This window comes from Limanda limanda, chromosome 15 (genome assembly GCF_963576545.1).
Source record: "Limanda limanda chromosome 15, fLimLim1.1, whole genome shotgun sequence".
Classification (NCBI taxonomy): Eukaryota; Metazoa; Chordata; class Actinopteri; order Pleuronectiformes; family Pleuronectidae; genus Limanda; species Limanda limanda.
In genome coordinates, this window is record NC_083650.1 from 8,787,569 (window position 1) to 8,807,647 (window position 20,079).

The 20,079-nt window shown below is 41.9% G+C and overlaps 1 protein-coding gene across 1 annotated transcript in view; it reads right to left on the reverse strand.

Moving 5' to 3' along the window:
- LOC133020611 (SH3 and PX domain-containing protein 2A-like) overlaps positions 1-20,079 on the reverse strand; it is a 50,748-nt gene that overhangs the window by 15,415 nt on the left and 15,254 nt on the right. The window contains exons 6-7 of the mRNA XM_061087236.1: positions 16,854-16,885; positions 6,016-6,144 (exon numbers count right to left, since the gene is read on the reverse strand). Coding sequence (XP_060943219.1) covers positions 6,016-6,144; positions 16,854-16,885 — 161 coding nt within the window. The remainder of the gene's footprint in view (positions 1-6,015; positions 6,145-16,853; positions 16,886-20,079) is intronic.

The window sequence follows — 20,079 nt, forward strand, 5'->3', positions numbered from 1 at the left end:
AAAATGCACTTATTCACTTTCTGTCCATTACATTTAAGGCCACGGCCAACAGCCAGTTAACTTAGCTTAAAACTAAGACTGGAAACAGGAGGAAACAGCGGGTCTGCTCCGTCAAACAGTCATAAAATAGGCCAAAAAAACCTCAAGACCACTTTTTGAGCAATGCATTTAAAAAACTAAGATCTTGCTTGGTTAATGAAGAAAAATCAATGTGGGTAATGCAACCTGAGCGTTTTGCAGCTGCGTGGAAATGTGAGATGGAAACAAAGCTACTGTGATAGATATTTCTGCACAGGACGATGAGATATGTAAACAGATTCCCACTCCAGACTTTATGGAGCTCCACTCAAAACATACATTTACAGATACAGTGGATTCACATATGATGAGCGCGAGCAGCATTTTTGAGCTGTTTGTCTCTCATACAGTTTCTACCATCTGGAAACTCTATCAGCTTTAAGAGCCGCTCTTTACTCTACTGTAATCAACAGCAGATTCTCAGCTGCAACAAGAAACTGGATTTATGCCTTTTCGGGTCGCCCATATTGGGACTGTATAACCTATGAAATAAAACTGCAATCTGTACATACAGTCATAAAGGTCTGATTCCCAGGCAAAGGCAATGTTGACGGTGTAATGTTCATTATGTCGTTCATTTATCATCAAGACAAACCCTTAAACTGTGCTGAAATTCGAAAGCAGCTTTGTTTTGGGGCTTTGGAGTCACTATGTAACACTCACACAAGACTTCGACATATCCAGCGTAAATATGAAAAGCACAGATTCAGCAGCACGAGGAGGCTTTTCTTTTTTTTTCACGGCCTGAATTGACGAGGAATGCGCAGGCTCAGCAGTCCTTCAGACATTTGACACCACTGTTGAGCAGAGCTGGAGAGAACCCCATTCATTTCCAGCTCCTGTATTTATTAACTGTAGATTGGGAATCAAAGCACAAAGGGGGAACGTATCCAGCCCAGTACACACACTTCCAGTTTTCCCAAAAAAAAAAAAGAAAAAGTGGAGGTTTCAATTTACCTGGGTGGCTCTGGTACGAGGGGGGAGGAGGCGTAAAAACGACACAAAACGACTTTCAAGAGCGAATGTTGACCTAAGGATCGACCTTGACTCCCTCCCAGCCCCTGAAAGGATCCCCTCATGGGCTGAACGCAGCTACAGCTCACAGCCTGTGCGCTCTCTATAGGCTCCACTGATTTGGAGACACAGCAGTCCTTGAGTGTCTGAAAGCCCACACCTTAAAACGCTGCTTTGACTCAATGGTCAATTCTTGAGCAAGAGGGGGGGGGCACCTTTTTGGCTCCACAGGCTGATCTCTGTTCACTATTATTACAACTGTTTGTGCCGGTTAATACTGTTCCTGATCACGTTCTTCATTTTCTCTGCGTGTATCAGCAAGATGGAGGAAAAATAAAGACGTTTTAGAGGTCGGAGAAGTGGCACCATCCGAGTTTCCATCTCTAAAAATACAGGATAAGGTTGATTTCTTGAGATGATCATTAGTGCTTCCTATCTTAAGCTTAAAAACTGTGGAGGACGGGGCTGTGAACGGATAATGTGTCCTCCATCTGTTCTGAGACATTGAACACTTGGCAGCTTTTCTGTATCATGGCGTTAGTGGTTCATCGACAAGAATTTTAGGGTTTTTCCTCTTTTACGCAATAAAACGTGTTCTTGCTGAAACTGCACTAATCACAAATGTAGCTTTGAGAACTAGGAGCTCAACCCTGACCTTGTCTTCAAACCTATTTATTGCATGTCAGAGAAACAAGAAAAATTGCATCAGTCAATATGTGTCATGTTGTCACATTTGAAGGAATTGCTGATGCTAAAATATGCAAAGAAACTGCAGTTTTCTCATCAACCAATTATTATTACTGAGTATTATGGCCACACACCTTTCAGTCAGGGTGCTTTTATTTAGGTACAGATGAACGTCAGCTGTCATGATAACACACCAGTGCCTGTTTGGAATGGGCTGTTTGCTTGGTCTGTGGTAAAACTGGTTGCAGCTTTTTTTCTGAAACTGTAAAAGTGACTTGCGGTGATTGGGCAGCAGAGAGTTAAGACCTGCAGCTGGAATCAGTCTGCAGGAGCCCACACCACAGCTGCTGTACAATGAGCTGTTCACCTGTTCATTCAAAGTTTGGTGAAGCAGGACTCTGTGTGCAGAACCCCCGAACTGGAGAATTAGTTGGAGAATCCATGGCTAAAACAAAAAGAGACCAATACTGCCATCCTAAGAGCTATGCGTCTAACATAGATTAAAACTACTGAAATAAGTACAAGACATGAAAGTGACAAACTCTACTAGTTATCTTGATGTTTTCCATTTCAGAAAATATGTCCTTGTATAATTTTGGAGTTTGATAGAGTATCAGTAAGTCTGTGCTCTTGAGCTTCTCTCTCTGAACAGTGAGCTCCTGCTGAGCCCTGAGATCATCTTGATTCCAGCTTGAAGATGGAGAGCAGAGACATTATTGTATTGGTGCAGTTTATTTCCACGTTAAGGTAAAGCAGACATCCTGCACATCCATCATGCCATGCTGAGGGCCAGACCTGCTTATTCTGCCAGGATTTTACTCCAGCAGCGTGCACGGGCTCTCAGCCAGGAAGTCGAAACATAACCTGCAGGATGCCCCTGTTAGCTTCCAGCTTGTCTTTGGCTCAGATTTGTCAAACTTAAATCATTTGTGTTCATGTGACAAAAAGGGTAGTTTCATACAGATTAGATTACCATCATGGAAGGTGACCACTAGGTCTCTTCCCTGTTTAAATAAGCTGTTTGGAGCAGCTGGACACCAGTGGTGCCAGGGGGTCTTGGGGGATCCGGAGAGACTGAAGGATGTGAGCTGGCCTCTCCAAAACAAGTCAGAACCCTGTGTTCAATTGGCACATTGTAAGGCACTGAGCCTGATCTGGACTTGGAATTGAGACAAGTTAGAACCTGACTGGTCCATAGAGAGATCTTCTACACAGGACTGGGCACATGTCTAACCGATGCCCTTGAGGTGCAGACATCGCGGCTACAGGAAGGCTGCAAAATATGTTATCCTTTCTTATACACGACTCCGTGAAAGGGCAAAGTTTAAACCACTGAATACAAAGCATTAGAAATGACCATTACTGCTACTAGCTTAGCTTTGGCTAACATCTCAGTGATAAAGTCTAAACTGAGGAGGCATCCTGGAGGATCCATTAAGCCATTATAATGAACCAACCTCTCTGAACCACTAACTTTGGCAGGAAACGGCATTTTCCATTTTCTGCCTGCGTTTCTTTCTGCTCTACTCTCTCCTCCTGAGCCAGTGTCCCCCCTGGCAAACTCTAACAAGATAGACAAATAAAATAGCTAAAGAGGGAGTAAGGACAGAATAATGAATTAGAAAACTTATTCTGTAAACGGCATCATTTGGACAATACTAGATTGTAACGACTATTTTTATATTGCTCCTTCACATAAATGCCTTTCATTTGCTTCCATGGCTCTTGGCAAATAGTAACTTGGGAAACTGCTGCAGCAAAACATCAGGCAGTCACTGGTCTGCCCCGGTGATTTCCAACATATTACACCCACCAAACCAGCAATCAATTTAAACTACTGCACCAACGGAAACAAAGGACATAACACCAACTGTAACGTCAAGCCGGGATAACGGAAAATACTGCCTTGGCTCAGGGCGGCAGGCTGGAAAAGTGGAAAAAGCTGAGCTCACTTATAGGGTCTGACCTAGATTCACTGCTCTGTCAAAAGCAGTGAATATATCTATCAATTATCTAATACAAGGAAAGGAAACGTCGATAACTGTACCGGGCACCACACAGTCTATGGCACAGTAGCTGTAACAGCAGGAATTCTGCTTAAGGTCAAAGGTATAAAAATAATAATTGTCCAAATCTGCAGTTTTTCCATTTCTCCATGTTAACTAATATTTGCACCTTATGCAAAAAACTTACACAATCTTGATACAAAAAAAGAGGTCAAAATGATTTTCCACTCAAAGCATCCAAAAACTCTGCAGGGGGACACACGCTGGTTTAATTGTCCATGGCTTTAAAGAAAAATGTCTAAATAGAGTTTGAGGCAAAAACAAATCCATAAAACTTTTTTTTTTTTTATCATAACAAAAGGTAACAGACGGTTTATAGCACGGCTAGCTCTGCGTGTTCCCCACTTAGCTCCATAATGCACACATCAATCTGTCAGAGACTGTTAAAGAGTTTGCACTTATTCTGCAAGGGAATGGATGCTGATTCAAATGAACTCTGAAAATCTTCCCAGCACACACCTGGTCCTGTTAGTGTTGGCAAAGGAATGTGGTGTGATGTCGACCGGCCAAATGGAGCAGCCTTCGCCGACTTCCATTGCAGGAGGTGTTAAGATTTCAGTTAACTGCAAGCTGCGCTGCTGGAAACAGTTTCCACAGCAAGACGTAGGGGCGGTGGTATTTACTTCAGATCTCTGAGAAATTGTCCGTTGGTGTATAATAAAACTGTCAAATCGTCTCAGGGTGTGTTTTACGAAGCCTAGAGTCGACTGCTCTGCTTTCTAGAAATTTCAAATCGTATGACTGAATGAAACTGAGCTGAACAAAACAGGCAGAGAAAAAGATGAAACATAATAACTTGGGAATCAAGCTGCAGTTATACCACGGAAGCCTGGAAATCATAAATCTCATTCTGCATGGGTCATCAACTCGCGGACCAACCATTAGAACTCTGCACAGTGGTGAGCTGAGAAGCAAAAGTGAAGGGGGCCTCTACATGAAAGCACAGGACCATGCAGCTTTGAGTTCATGGAGGAAAGCTCTCATATAAGACCCCCGGTAAAAGGACTTCAAGGTGTTGGGATATCCGCCTCGCTGCGGCTCCCCATTGGGTTGAAATCCTACCAGTGCAGGGAGTGAAAACAAATTAATGAACCCAGAGGCAGGACACGAGACACTTCAAAGCGATCCGGGTCCACGCATGGACCCTCTTCCTTAAGGCAAGTGTGGCGTGGCGTTTCACTCACGCCCATCGTGAAACCCAAGTCCACTTGCCTTCCTGGTCTCAGTTTCCCTGTCCTCCCTCTGAAGAAACACATGAGTCCAATTACTGTTTTACTGTCTCAGCACACCATTAAAAGTGAATGTCCGGCCCTTTAACCGGGCCTACACCCCTGCAGTGGCTGTTGTGCCATGATAAATTCCCTTTGAAAAAGAAGTCATGCAGGCAGGTGCTCAGACCCATGGGAGTCAGTGATAGTAGATGGTCTTTGTTTATTTAACACAGACACATGATTTAATACTAGTGATAATAATGACCAAGCTTCAGCACTATCAGCTTTTCTGGTGTCCTTGTATCATAAAATCAACATTACTATCAAACCACTTCATTTTATTGCATTAAAAAAGTTATGCATTTGATTTTTTTGTTATTTTCTCTACATTTGTTTCCATTTACAGTAGATTAAAGAAGCTTTACAGCACATTCCTAGAAAGTCATTAAGTTATGCTTGATGTCATCCTCCCACTGACTCATTAAATATTCAGTATTGTCAAACTGAATCACATATACCTTAACGCACGCTCTAGGCCCTATCGGCTCGGTCTTTCCAGAGGTTAAACAGCTGACTAAGGACTCTGCAGCTGCCATTTTTAAATCTGGCATGTCTTGCCGGCTTTCCATTAAATTGAGGTGGAATAATTAATACGAGTCTGGAAGACATTCCTCCTGCTAGAGGCAACATTCTGGCCCCTAGCCTAAACCAACACTGGGAAAAAACAGGGCTGACTGCAGGCCAAAGCGAGCCTCCAGATGGGGATAAGCAACCGCTAGCAAGCTGCGGACAAAGAAGGTGGGAGGGTTGAGATAGGGAGCAGGGCAGAATGTTTGAGGAAGTGTGGACTGGATCGTGAAAGTGTTTCTGCTTGTGTCTGATGTACACACACATGCAAAACGCATGCCGCCTGTCCCTGCTTAACATGTCATTGTCGTGCATGTGTTTTTATTACTCACCGCTCTCACTCTTTTCAATGACATCGACCACCTCCCCCGCTTGAAGGCCGATTTCTGCCGGCTCTTGTTTCTCGTAATTGGCCACCACCACGTACTGTTCCAGGAGCATGGGGTCCGAACCATCCAGACCTGGGGTTGATGGGAAAAAACATGCCGTCAGCCAGCTGCCAGCCATAGGCCCACGAGAACGGCTGCTGGGCACACGTTGTGCCATAGGCCACTTTGTCTGTAGAGCTCAGCCAATCACAATATTCACAGTGTTCAGTGCATCTTCCTGAGAGTCTAGCCATAGAGCTGCATCCCCCTCCAGCCCAACATCCAGGGCAATGGAGACACCGAAAGTGTAGAAAAAGAATCCCCCTCCAAAGTGTGAACGATCAAACAGTCAGCTGCAGAGAATCCATTCTGTATCACTGAAGGGGCCTCATCCTGAATGTCCAACAAGACCGGGTCAGTAGATGCACGTAGACACATTCACAAAGTAGAAAGACAAGCAGCGAAGAGAAAGTGGAAGGAGCAGTAGAAGTGATAGAAAAGTGAGCTAAAGCCAGCTGAGGACAGGACATTAGAGTAGGAGAAAGAAATGGTTTCCCTTGGAAAATAAACCATCTGCTAAAAAGCCTCCTTCTCCTCAGTTGGGGCTGGAGCTGGAGGAAGAGTAGGGGGTTGTGTACACCAATCATAGGAGTTGGGACTAGAGGCCTTAAATAGAACCAGATGAAGGGGCTGGAGCTTTGCTCAGGGGGATGGCCCTCTGTCTCCATGAAACACTAGAGCCCTGACTACAGCGTGTGGACCAGCCAATGGAAACCTTCCTTTCTCTACTCCACTCAGTTAACCATGTAAGCACCGGCAGTGACTTAGTTTTTCACAGTTTGTGCCTGTATCAGAAAATTGATCATATCCAATTAAGTTTGGATCAAAAACTAAACTACGAGAATTCTTCAAGATGAAAAACGTGTTTTATAAAATATAAAAAGAACATTCACAACATGTTTCTCCTCAACAGGAGCATATGATGAAGCCTTAATCATTGAAAATCCTGAAAACAAGCATAGCTGTGTCAACTAAAGCAGATCTAACCAGAGTCATATGGAATGCAGACTCCTCCCGGGCTGACATCCAGCTCACAGATTAGCAAGAGCTTCTGATGACCGCTGAGGTCAAAGCTCGTAGCTCCGTACACAAAGTACAAGGTACGTTCACACACCAAGATAACATCTGTAAACCTTGTTTCATTGAATCCGTCATACCCTTTAACAACGACTTGGTTCAAGTCCCTCAATAACACCAACAGTTAAACTAGAATGAGCAGCAAAATAGTTGAACTGGACTAGGAACCATTAATCAGCATTTACAACAGAGTGGCTAAAATAAAAGTAAAGCAAATAGCCTCCAACACCAAACAGTCACATTCAGAACTAACAGAGCCTAGTCAAACTTTGTGCACACATCCATCTGACTTATTAATGGTTGATATATTTATTTTAACACCATTCATTATTTATTTAGTACTTTTAACGTTATAAGCTGCATTTAACATTGTTGTTTTCGATCTGTAAGTTGTATGTTGCTGCAATATAAGCGTATACTACACGCGGATACTTTTACACAAATTAAGTTTCTAAAGGATAAATAATTTAAAATGAATTATTTGTGTTGCTGATGTACTAAGTACTTTCATGATGTTTTTGGAAAACAGAAATATCCCCAAACAACAACAATCCCATCTTCTGTTCTTGACTGCTTTTACTAACTTCAATCACTTGCTGGAAAGAGGAAATCTGTTTTATACCGACTTTGGGAAAAAATAACAATTCAGTCCAGTGGATGGAAGGTTTGGGACTTAGATAAGGAATGATTAACACAACTTGGATTAAGCTGCAGACCTGGCGTCATTGCCCCAGACTTGGAGATTAACGGGTCTATAAATCAGGATAATATTTTTTCATTTTAATTCAGGAACTAAAGCTTGAAACGCATTGAGATAATAACTTATGAATTAAGAACTATCTGAAATGTTATTACTGGCAGAGGGACTGACACTGGATTACTGTGGTCGGGTCGTAGTTTATGATGCGTCACGTTATTTGTGCAATATGTTTGGGAGAATCCACAAAGTTGGGTGTAGAGACACTGGTAAGAGCATATCTGAATTCTGGGTATATTCTGGGCCTTCTTGTTCTTCGAAGTGTGATATAACAGCAATTACCTGCACTTACAACAGACAGAGATACATTTCTCTTGACACTGCTTTGAACATGTGTGGTTGAGTGGTTTGTTTTAACTTACAGATCAATTAACTTTGATTAATAATAATTTGGCATCAAATGGGACACAAGATGAATGACTCAAACATTGATTGGCTCTTAAAGTACTATCACAGATAGGGACCAATAACCATAATATAGTTAACCAATAATAAAATAGTATCTAAAATGTGTTTTTAAGTCAGCACTTTTATTACAGTTTGACTGTTGTGTATGTAGGTTTTACCCCATACTATGTTTTAAAAGTCACCAGATATCAAACATTTTAAAAGGCAGCACAGATGACTAAGGTGTAGGACAAAGTCAGTGAATCAGAGTGGGTGTAAATTAAGTTTCCAGTCATTACCTATGGTCTTGGCTTGTCCAGACTTACAGATTAATGTGCATTACCTAAGCACTTAAATGAGATACTCATAAGATTTTCATGATCAATAAATTTTCCTCTATTCAACAAATCACCCTGCATAATAAACCACAACCAACATAAACCCAGTGGATATATGTTGTACCTTTGTTTACTTAATGCTGAATTTGAACCTGCAATAAAATAATGACCTGACAGGAGCCAAATTACAAATAAATACTATATCTTGGACGTTGTGTAAACCCCCCCCCCAAAAAAAAACTAAAGAAAACCACAAACTTGCCAGCAATATAATTTCAACACAGATAAACATAAAACTAAAGGCAGGTCATGATCTCATAAAACCAGAATCTATGTCAAATGATGTTTCTGAAACACACGGTTAACTACAGTACAGCTAGCGAACAGTAAATCCGAGACCTGAGGTGAGTGAGTAAAGACTGTGTCAGCAAAGTCAATAGGCCTGAAAAACTGAAGCTAATATTTCAGCCTCGTTCAGGAAATGAAATGTTTTGCAACAGCAGGAGGAACGAGCCAGAACAAGGGGAACGTGTGAGAAAAATGAGGTGAAGCAGCCTGGGACGGGATAGCTCTAATTTCAGATATGATATGTGTGTAAAGACAGCTGAGTATAAAATGAGCTGTATAAATCTGTGTGTTCAAATCAAGGTTCAAATTAATCAATCCTGAGAAGTTGCGTACTTCGATCAGTTAATCATACACAGACACACCATCTGTTAGGGCTGTGGAGTGTATCTGACAAACCTGGTTAAGAATGTGAGTTTATACATGCATTAGAGCATGTGTGCGTGCGTGTGTGTATACAACATAGAGCTGATGTATTTCCAAGCGTTCAAATTACATATCTTTTTTTGGGCTACGATCAAATAGCCCTATCAGCCATTCTCTGTGTTTACATCTGTCCTTGCGCAGATTTATACATGTGCTTCCTGCTCCCACCCTTTCAGTCCCAGGCGTCCAAACTTCATCCAGCCCCCACCCCCATCCTGACTCAGCCGTCATCAGCTCCTTCCGAAGATGATGACAGTTGGGAACTTTGCAATAATTCATCCCTGAGAGGAGGAAACTAGGGAGTGCATCGTCTACCCATTTCTACCGAGGAATTTTTCTTCACGAGAGACTTTTCAGGATCAGCCGTTTTGGTTGATAGCATAGTTGGCACAGGCCTCTGTGTCCTGGTGCCATATTCGGAACCCTTGGGTGACTTTACGAGAGCAGAACTTGGTTGAGAAGAGTAAAATTTGGCAAAGTGCATCGCCTTTGTATGTCTCATGAGCAGCAGATGTGAAGTTGGATTAGAAAGGGACACAGGACTGCTGTTCAATTTAGTACAGATGTACTCATGTCATTGAATCAGTATGTGGCCTTGAGGGACAAGATGCAGACCACAAACAAATCGTGCAAAACCAATCCCCGAATCAACTTATAAGTGAGCGACAGCCTTCACAGAGCTTTTAAAAACTGTTTGATGTCTTCATCATCTTCACTTGATCATTATCTTCACTTAATCATTATCTTCACTTGATCTGTCCCTTTCAGGATTCCAGGTCCAGATAAAAGTGTGAATATCACAAACATTAAGAGACAAGGTACATCAAAGCTCATCTTATATAGATTTTCAAAGTTTCTTTGCAAACAAAGTTAAGTTTACTCCAGGTTACGGTTTCTCACTGAAAAGAAATGTGGGCCTCCTCCTTCCTCGTAAAACATTTGCAGAGCTAAAGTTTGGAGGATTTTTTAATCTTCATTGTTTACATCCATGTTTGCTTTCAAGAAGTCTTCCTTCTTGCTCACTGCAGTACTTGAAATATCACAACCAACAACTGTCGATCAATGGAATTCATTAACTTATCCGTGGACTATTTAATCATGTATTCTGAGTTTCAGAAGGAAAGACACTCCACAGGGAAACACAGGAGCTCCCATTGTACTAGGTGTTGAAGTTACAAGTGGATTAAAGTCACAAAATGTAATAAAATCCCAATATCTTTACAGTTTATCCTTTGAGGGTCGCTGCCTGGAGCCAATCCCAGCTGACATTGGGCAAGCGGCGGAGAACACCCTGGACAGGTCGCCAGCATATCACAGGATTGACATATAGAGACAAACAACCCTTCACACTCACATTCCCACCTACAGGTAATTTAGAGTCTCTAATCATTAGATTCTCCAACACGTCGATCGCGAGCTACCGGTAGCTCGCGCGCAGGTTTTCAGTAGCTCGCCTGATAGGTTGACCGAAAAAAAAAATAATAATAATAATAATAAAAAAATAAAAAATAAAAATATTCCGACGACAGTAAATGCACCTCATCTCACTTACGTTCACATATATGTCACATTGGTGTCCGGTGTAAATGTAGCCAAAGTGACGTTGTGACGTTGAGTGACGTTGTACGCTCGCTAAGCTAAAGTGAGGAGTTTGGTGGTATTAGCAGAACTTTACACAAACAACAAAGATGGAAAACCAAGGTGGCCAAGTCAAGAAAAAGCAGAAAACATACAATTTCCATTTTGAGTGGGAATGCGATTTTGACAAAGCACAAGAAGCCATACACCGATGGCGGGATGGTGAAGGAAGCAATGACAGCGGTGGCCGACACATTATTCAAGGACCATAAAAGTAAGACTGAAATCATGTCCGCTATCGCTGATGTACAGCTTGGCGCAAACACAGTGGCACGGCGAGTGTCTGCGCTCTCTGCCGATGCAGTGGGTCAGTTGGAGCGGGACATGATTAAATGCAAATGGTTTTCAATTCAATGTGACGAGTCGGTGGATGCGGCTGATACCGCTCAGATGGCTGTGTTTGTCCGGATGGTTTTCGAAGACGCTTCCACCAGAGAGGAGTTTTTGACGTTGCTTCCACTAAAAACCACAACCAGAGGAGTCGATATTTACAACGTTGTGAAAAAGTACTTCGTTGAAAATAACGTGCCTATTGAAAAGCTGGTGTCTATTACAACAGACGGCGCACCAGCTATGACAGGACGCCACTCAGGATTTATTGCACTGTGCAAGGCCGACCCGGACTTTCCTAAAATTGTGAACTATCACTGCATCATTCACCAGCAGGCTATATGCGCCAAAGTCATGAGATTTGATCATGTGATGACACCTGTCATTAAGATCATCAACTCCATTCGCGCAAAGGCCAAGCAGGACACAAGCTTCAAACTGCTCCTCCAGGAACTGTCTGCTGAACACAGTGATCTCCTTCTCCACACTGAGGTGAGGTGGCTGAGCCGAGGAAAAATACTGCATCGCTTCTGCTCATTGCTGAACGAAATCAAGGCTTTCATGGAGTCAAGAGAGGAGGACACTACACTTTTGTCTGATGCTGAGTGGCTGCTTGATCTTGCGTTCCTGACAGACATGACAGAGAAACTCAATCAGCTCAACACCCAGTTACAAGGTAAAGACAGAACAATTTCTGACATGATCAGTGCTGTTAAGGCTTTTAAAGCAAAACTGTCATTCTACCTCCAGCAACTGAAAAACAAAAGACTGCAACACTTCCCAACAGTAGTTAAGATGTTAGATAGCCATGCAGGGGCTGACTTTGTTTTGGATGTCAATAAATATTGTGACCTCATGTCAAAGCTAGGCCAGGAGTTTGAGGATAGGTTCAATGATTTTGATAAGCTGGAGCCATGTGTGGCATTCATTGCCAACCCATTCATGGAGGTAGACATCACAGAGATTTCAGAAAAGATGGCTGAACTGTTCACTGTCAATCCTGTGGAGATGGAGATGGAGGTTATAAATCTCCAGAATCATGTTCAGCTTAAGTCTCAGCAACACTCACAACATTTCTGGAGCCTTGTAGACCCAGAAAACTACAAGAACATTCACCAAGCAGCACTTAAAATTTCTGCTTTATTTGGTTCGACATACCTTTGTGAAGCTGCTTTTTCTGACATGAATGTCATCAAATCTAAATTCAGAACAAGACTGACCGATGAACATTTAAATGACTGTATTAGAGTGAACCTGAGTGCATACACTCCAGCATACACCTCTTTGGTGGACTCCATGCAGTGCCAGTCATCTCACTAAGTTTTAAAAAGAGTGAGTGTACTAATGTTTTCTTGGACCTTTGATGTTGAGTTATTGAGTTATTGTTATTGAGTTGAGTTATTTTTGATAAGCATTGTGTATTGCAATTTCACACGTGTATAAACAGAAGGACTCCATGCAGTGCCAGTCATCTCACTAAGTTTTAAAAAGAGTGAGTGTACTAATGTTTTCTTGGACCTTTGATTTTGAGTTATTAAGTTATTGTATTAGAGTTGAGTTATTTTTGATAAGCATTGTGTATTGCAATTTCACACGTGTACAAACAGAAGGACTCCATGCAGTTCCAGTCATCTCACTAAGTTTTAAAAAGAGTGAGTGTACTAATGTTTTCTTGGACCTTTGATTTTGAGTGATTAAGTTATTGTATTAGAGTTGAGTTATTTTTGATAAGCATTGTGTATTGCAATTTCACACATGTACAAACAGAAGCTTAAGTCAGTTGATTAATAAATATGTGCGATGTGATGCAAGTAGCTCTTGGCCACTTAATTTTTTTCTAAGTAGCTCTCAGTTGAAAAAAGGTTGGAGACCCCCATGTCTCCAGTTACTCCGGCTTCCTCCCATTAGAGTCTAATCATGTGAGAAGCCATACACCGATGGCGGGATGGTGAAGGAAGCAATGACAGCGGTGGCCGACACATTATTCAAGGACCATAAAAGTAAGACTGAAATCATGTCCGCTATCGCTGATGTAGGAGGCACACAGAGTCTAATGGGAGGAAGCCGGAGTAACTGGAGACATGGGGAGAACACTAACTCCACACAGACGGGCCTTGAGCAGTGGGCAGGTTTGAACCTAGAACCATCAGAGCCACAGAACCACCAAAATCAAAAAACTCAATCAAACCAATCCTGCATTTCATCAAGATTTCCAGTAGAAACTACGATTTCTAGATCAGATTCTGATGCTCCACTGTGGTTATGTAACAGTGGAGCATTGCTTTACTCGTGCAAGGCTCCTCTATGGATTGAGGAAAGTTTACTCATTCAAAGTTAGAGATGTGGGGTCAAAATATGACAAAAATTACATTAACTGATGACAAACTGAAGAGGTGCCCTTTGTAATCATGGATGAACAGCGGTAGAATAGGGTGAATACATTTTATCTTAAATAAATGTTGTTTATTACATTAGTAGCAGAAAACAACCATCTACAGAGTTCAGACTAAGGTAACATAGCTGATGTTCTATGCTACATGTTAAAGCTGTATCCATGATATGAGGAAGAATGATCATTTTTGTCCAATGTCCTTAAAAAATAGGAACATAAAACATTTGAAATCTGGTGTAACCCACATAATGAATCTTTCAGGTCCTTTGAGGCTCATTGTGCACGAGTCTAGAAGGATTCTGAGCTGTTCATTGAGAAATAAGCTACTGACACAGTGTTTCCTTGTGATTTGGACGTGCTCAGTTGCCCTAATGATTTCCAGTTTAAAATCTTATCCATCTGCAAACACAAACAAACACACAAACCTCTTGACCCGCCCACCGTCTAAACCCGAGAGCAAATTAACCCTTATTCCTCCTGACCGGCATGCAGAGCACACGCGTACACATACCCACATACAGTGTGTACACACTCGCACAGGCACAACTTCAGGCACACATGTACACGCTACAGGCCCCCAGAGACCTGCCGCTGAAATGAAGACAGCAAGTCTGCACATATAAACACTGCACTCCCTCGGTCCGTGTGCAACATTGAAATGGTTTCCACTTGCCACGTAAACCTCCTCTCCTCTCCAGCTGCTTTTCACATGCACTACACCCCCGAGTGCTCCCTTTCTTTTCCCCTCCTTCTCCATTTCTAACTGTCCTCTGCTCATCTCACTCTGTTTGAGTTCAGATAATCAGAAATGTTTGGAACTGGATCTGAAGTTCCACTCGCCTGACAGTGATTCCCTCATCTAATTCAAGTCCCACAAAAAAGACAAATCACAGATGAAGTGCACTACAGACAAGTTAGAACGAGACAAATAAGGAAAAACAATCATGAAAGAGATAACGAGGAAGAAACTATCACCATGAAGACCAAGAGCAACAGTGAGCAATCATCTGTGAGTGCCTAGAAGATGCTCCTCTGATTTCTTCTGCCTGCCAGGTAAGAGTTCCTACTCGAACCTCTAATCACTCACAGTTTTGTGGTGGAGGGCCACATTCTCCTGTTTAGAGCAGGGGCTCAGTAAACTCAAATGTGAGATCCGCACCATGTAATTATGGAAACCATGAGCTGCAGCTACAGCACAAATTCACCACAGACTCGCTGTACTTTATCTGCTGTCCTGCTTTCAAGGAGAGAAATCAATCTTTCTGCTGCTGACCACTAACGTCCAGCATGAGTAGGAAATCACGTATAGAGGGACTTTACAGTGTGTGACTCTGATTAGTAAATTATCACTAGCACCAGTTGTTAAGTGTGTTATTAATGTTTCCACTGGTCGATTTGAGGGATTTATTGTAATAAAATTACGACATTACAATATAGTATTTTATATCAAACTAAACCATTGAAACTATGCAAACAACAGACACTATATGACGAACTTTCCAGGCAGCCAATAGGAATATAACTGAAGGCCAATCTAATATCTTATACAGACTGAATGTAGGTTACTCGCTACACACACACACACACATGCACACACAGCTGACATAAGACAATTTTTCCATTTCACTATGCAGCTGGAATCCCCTGTTACGTAAAGCCTCGATACCATGGAACACATAATGAAATTAGGTTGGGGTCTTATTTCGTTTTGGTGACAACTGTGCCGCAGCCTTTCCTCCGAGTGGATCGCCTGCAGAAAATTAACTCACAGGTCACCGACTAAGACTTTCATTGCCCCTGCTATGTCATACGCGACTATAGCAGAGTGCAAGACTGATGGCCACAGAGAGTCTGCATCTGATAGCAGGACTAATGTGTAATTAGGTAAAGGGTATTCTGAGACTGCATGCATTCAAGTGCACACACACACACATACAATACACAACACTTGAACAGCTGTTCCCTAATCCCCTCTCATACTCTTCCTGCTTCCTACGCCTGTATCCCCATGCTCAGCTGAGTCTTTTTTGACTTCAATACTCTCACTTGCACACACAAAAAACATGAATCCGCCAGCCAACCCTGGAAGTGTAAATACAGAACCAATAGAGGCGAATAGCAGGTGCCATCTCCCACCCAGCACTGTATTTTTCACCATTTCCTCAGAATGCAGAAGTGTAAGGTCGCCATTTTTATTTGAAGAACACTAGAGCAGCGCCCGTCCTGCTGGGGCTTCACAGTGGAAACTGCTTTTCCTCGAGTCCGCAGCAACACACCTGCCAAGTGTGGAGTCGACCGGACGCAGTTGTCGACAAAATCAAAGACAAACTGACAAACAGACAGAGATTCTTCGATTTCTGGATGGATATGCTCTTACGAAAATGCACCACCCATTTAGCTTCACGCTCCTTTAACATTGGCAGGCTCAGAGTGCACGGTTTTAAAAGAAGAGTTGAAATCAATACAGCAGAATAGCATAACTAAAAACTGTCTACATTACTGATTAATCTGGCAATTACTTTTTCATTTAATCAATTAATTGCTTAGTCCCTGACGACTTATTCAAATTGCTTGTTTTGTCTGACCACAAAACTAACCCGGAGAGAGAGCAGTTATTTACTTTTTTCGATTCTAAAGCAGTGCATCTTCTCATGACTATAATATTAATAAATATTTTCAAAATAGTGGCAGAGTAATTTATTGTCAATTGATTCGAATAATCGACTTATCTTTAATGCTTTTTCCAACAATGCAACTCGACCACTGACAGCTCCATTACATTAATTGAAGCCGTAGACTGGCTGCCAGCAAGCAAGCAGAGATTATGAGTGTGTTAGCGAGGTCTGGTGAACTCACTTCTTCACAGCTCTACACCCCACAACTTTTTAAATGATCAAACTCTTCAGAGAGAGACATCTCACACTCAAATCACAACATAGTTTAAGTTGTAGATTGAGTACAACAAAGACAGAATACAGATATACGCTCCGGAGAGCAGAACACTGGACACAGATTCTACTGGCTATAGGACAAACAAATTTCAGACTCTTACCTGATTTACGTTTCCCAGAACTTCCACAGTCTCTGCAAAAGAAGCAACACCAGAGAAGCATGGTCAGTGTGAGTGGACCACAGGTCAGAGCATTTATATGACTTGATCAATCTGTGGTTACAGCTGAATCTGTGTCTGGGGCTCTCCAAATGCTGCTGGCACACAAGTACCAGCCAAGCCCTCGCTGAGAATGCATGCAGAACTTGACCCACTACCAGAGGGAGGGAGACAGGGTGGGATACATACTGCATGGGTGTGTGGAGGACCACAGTAACTGTGTCAAGGACAGCAACAGCAAATCATCAGATGTTTTAGCAAATACACAGCCATGGTAGATGTGGTGTACATGAGGGTGATGATGCAGCTGCCTCTGGTTAACAGAACTGCATTTATGTACTTTACAACAGTATCATATCCCATTCATGACCCCATTCATGTTTAGATGTGAAAGCGCCTTTCAAAGCCCAGACTGTAACAAAACACCGAACGGACGAGCGTCAGTGTCAATGAACACGCTCTGTGCACGTGTACTGTCCATGTCTGTGTGCTCTGTGCCGCAGCTGAACACACAGACGTGCATGTGTAATTAGAGGAAATATAGGTTTAGTCATTACAAATATACACAATTTAAAGAAATCAATTTGAATGGCACAGAAAATTAGCACTGGTGCAGGGTCTATTCAGCCAGAGAAAATACACTGCAATCAGTTTGAAAGAAATTAGTAACAAAGAAGGAAACAGAACAAATGACATATGTAGGATTATTACATTTAAATGCATAATTCAGTGTTGTCAGATCAATTTAAGTTCTCGTGCTTCATTTTGCTGTAATGCAGTTACATAAATGATGATTAATTTATCCCGTTGACAAGAAATTAGTTTGTACCTCCGCCAAGGAATTATGTTATGCGGGGAGATACGCTCAAATGGGCAGAGCAATAGGATTTTTTAACATTGTGAGAGTGTTTGTTTTTACCATTTTCACTGGTTTCTCTGAGAATAACTTCAATAAAATATCAGAGTGTATGAAATTTTGTGCAGCTTGACTGATTCTAAGGGGACTGTTGGGCCTTGGCAGAGTTAAACGCTCTACTGACCGCCAGTCTAGCTTGTTTATTTGCCAGGAGCATTACGCAAACAATATTAAAGTGATGTCCACAAAACTTGGTGGGAGGATGGGACATGGACCAAGAAAGAACTTATTAAATGTTGGTGCAGATGTAGCTAAAGGGACTGATCCAGGAATTGTTTTATCGTTTTTTTTAATATTATGAGATGGGGACATTTTCACAAATGTCCCTGTTTCAGGGAAGAATAACACAATCTGGTATATTTTCATTACTGACTACTGATGTATGAGTGTCTGTGGTTTGATTGAACCTATCAAAGAGTCATACACTCTGTAGTGCTATTATAGTTTTACATTGGAAACATTTCCCAACAAGGCAAAACATCTAAGTCTCTGTATTTGTACATCTCGTTTTTAACTTGGTGCAGATTTGAAGAAGCTCTGGATGAACACTAAGGATAAACTACGGATTGATGAAGATGGGATCGGACACCTGGCTCTCTGGAGAGGTCGGCCTGCAGGACTGAAGCAGAGGCCAGTTATGGATACGAGTAGATGTTTGGATAATCCCCCTCCAACATTTGCGTCCTGTTCATCGACTCTCTGTGCTTCATTGATTCCAGCTAAACAAGAAAAGTTAAATTTTGTATATTTCGCAATTTCAGTTTCTGGAGTTGATTATTTGACTCTGTGCTACAAAGGAGACATCCCTGGATTTGCTTTTAGAGGGCAATAACAAATCAAACAAATAGAGTCAGAGTATGGTACTTTGGTTTCTGGTGAGCGCAATGAAAAGATTACTCGTGTTCAAGCTAAGCAACAGTTTTTGCGTCATAAAAACATTTAGCCCATAACTGTATCCCTCTGTTACTTAAGATAAAGTCATTTTTGGCTCAAGGCTTCTATGTTTCCAGATGTATGAGCAAATCAGTTATGACACATTTCCAATCAAACGCATAATAGCTTACAGCTCAGTTCAGCTTCATTAAAAACATAAATTACATACATACTTAACTTTGAACAAATCCAACCGTGAAAACACTATTAAGCTGGATTGTGTCAGAGCAGATGAAATGTTTACATTAGATCTTCAGCGTTCATACTGTGGGAAAATCATCTCATGCCCGCTGCAATATGAATTCTATCATTTACTATATGATGTGATGGGCTGAAAACACACAAATGTTAAACATTCATGCCAAGCCAACATAAACAGAGTTAGGGTTTAATAAAAGCGAAGCAAATGATGCTCATCACTTGAGACAACTTTAAACTCACATCAGAGGGAATGTCATGGATATTAAAAATCAAAAACAACACACACATCATTGCACAACTGGATACAGTTGAGAATAAGGATAGAAAAGTGAGCAAGGTGAGTGGTGGAAGCATTGTTTCCCCCAGGTAATGTAAGATCTAGTGGGGCAGAAATAAAACTGAGCGAAGCTCTCTGCAGAGTTGGGGAGAAATGATGGGGATGAAATAGATGCTTGACCTGCCCTGTTCGCTTATGACCCATAGCACAGAGCTGGAATAAAAATTCCTCCCAGGAGGAGACGCAACTCTGGCTCAGTGCACTTTGTGATTGAAGAGAAGAGGGGGAAGTAGAGGAGCAGAAACCAAGCTGAATGTTTCATAATTTGCATCTTTGTTTTCAGGGGTAATTTTTTACAGGAGAGAGTCGGATAAGTTATGAGATTTATTATCAATACTGTTCTGGCATTCTGATGTAGCTAAACCTACACATGTGTGCACACTGGGCTAAACACATCATTCAAAGTCAGAGTCCATCTTAGCCACTAGTTGAGAATAACCATCTGTTAACACATAACTGCAGTGGGTGGGCCTATTAGAAGAGGAATTTGTGAGATATGAGTTCTTTGCACACATTTCTTTTTCAGTCAGGATGGGAGTGTCTGCCCTGCCCCACGTGTACATTACACAGACGCTCCAGCCTGACCTCAGATTAACCTCCGCAGGAGTAACCTCCAGCTCAGGGGTCAATGGGTCGACGTCATTGAGCAGGAAATCATTATAATAGAGCAGAGGGCAGCTGTTTCCACGCAGAGAAGCTGCAGTGGGGGTGTGGATATTCTTCAGAAAAGTTATGATTCAGATCTTTCTCATTAACATTGGTACAGAACTACAAAGCTGCCT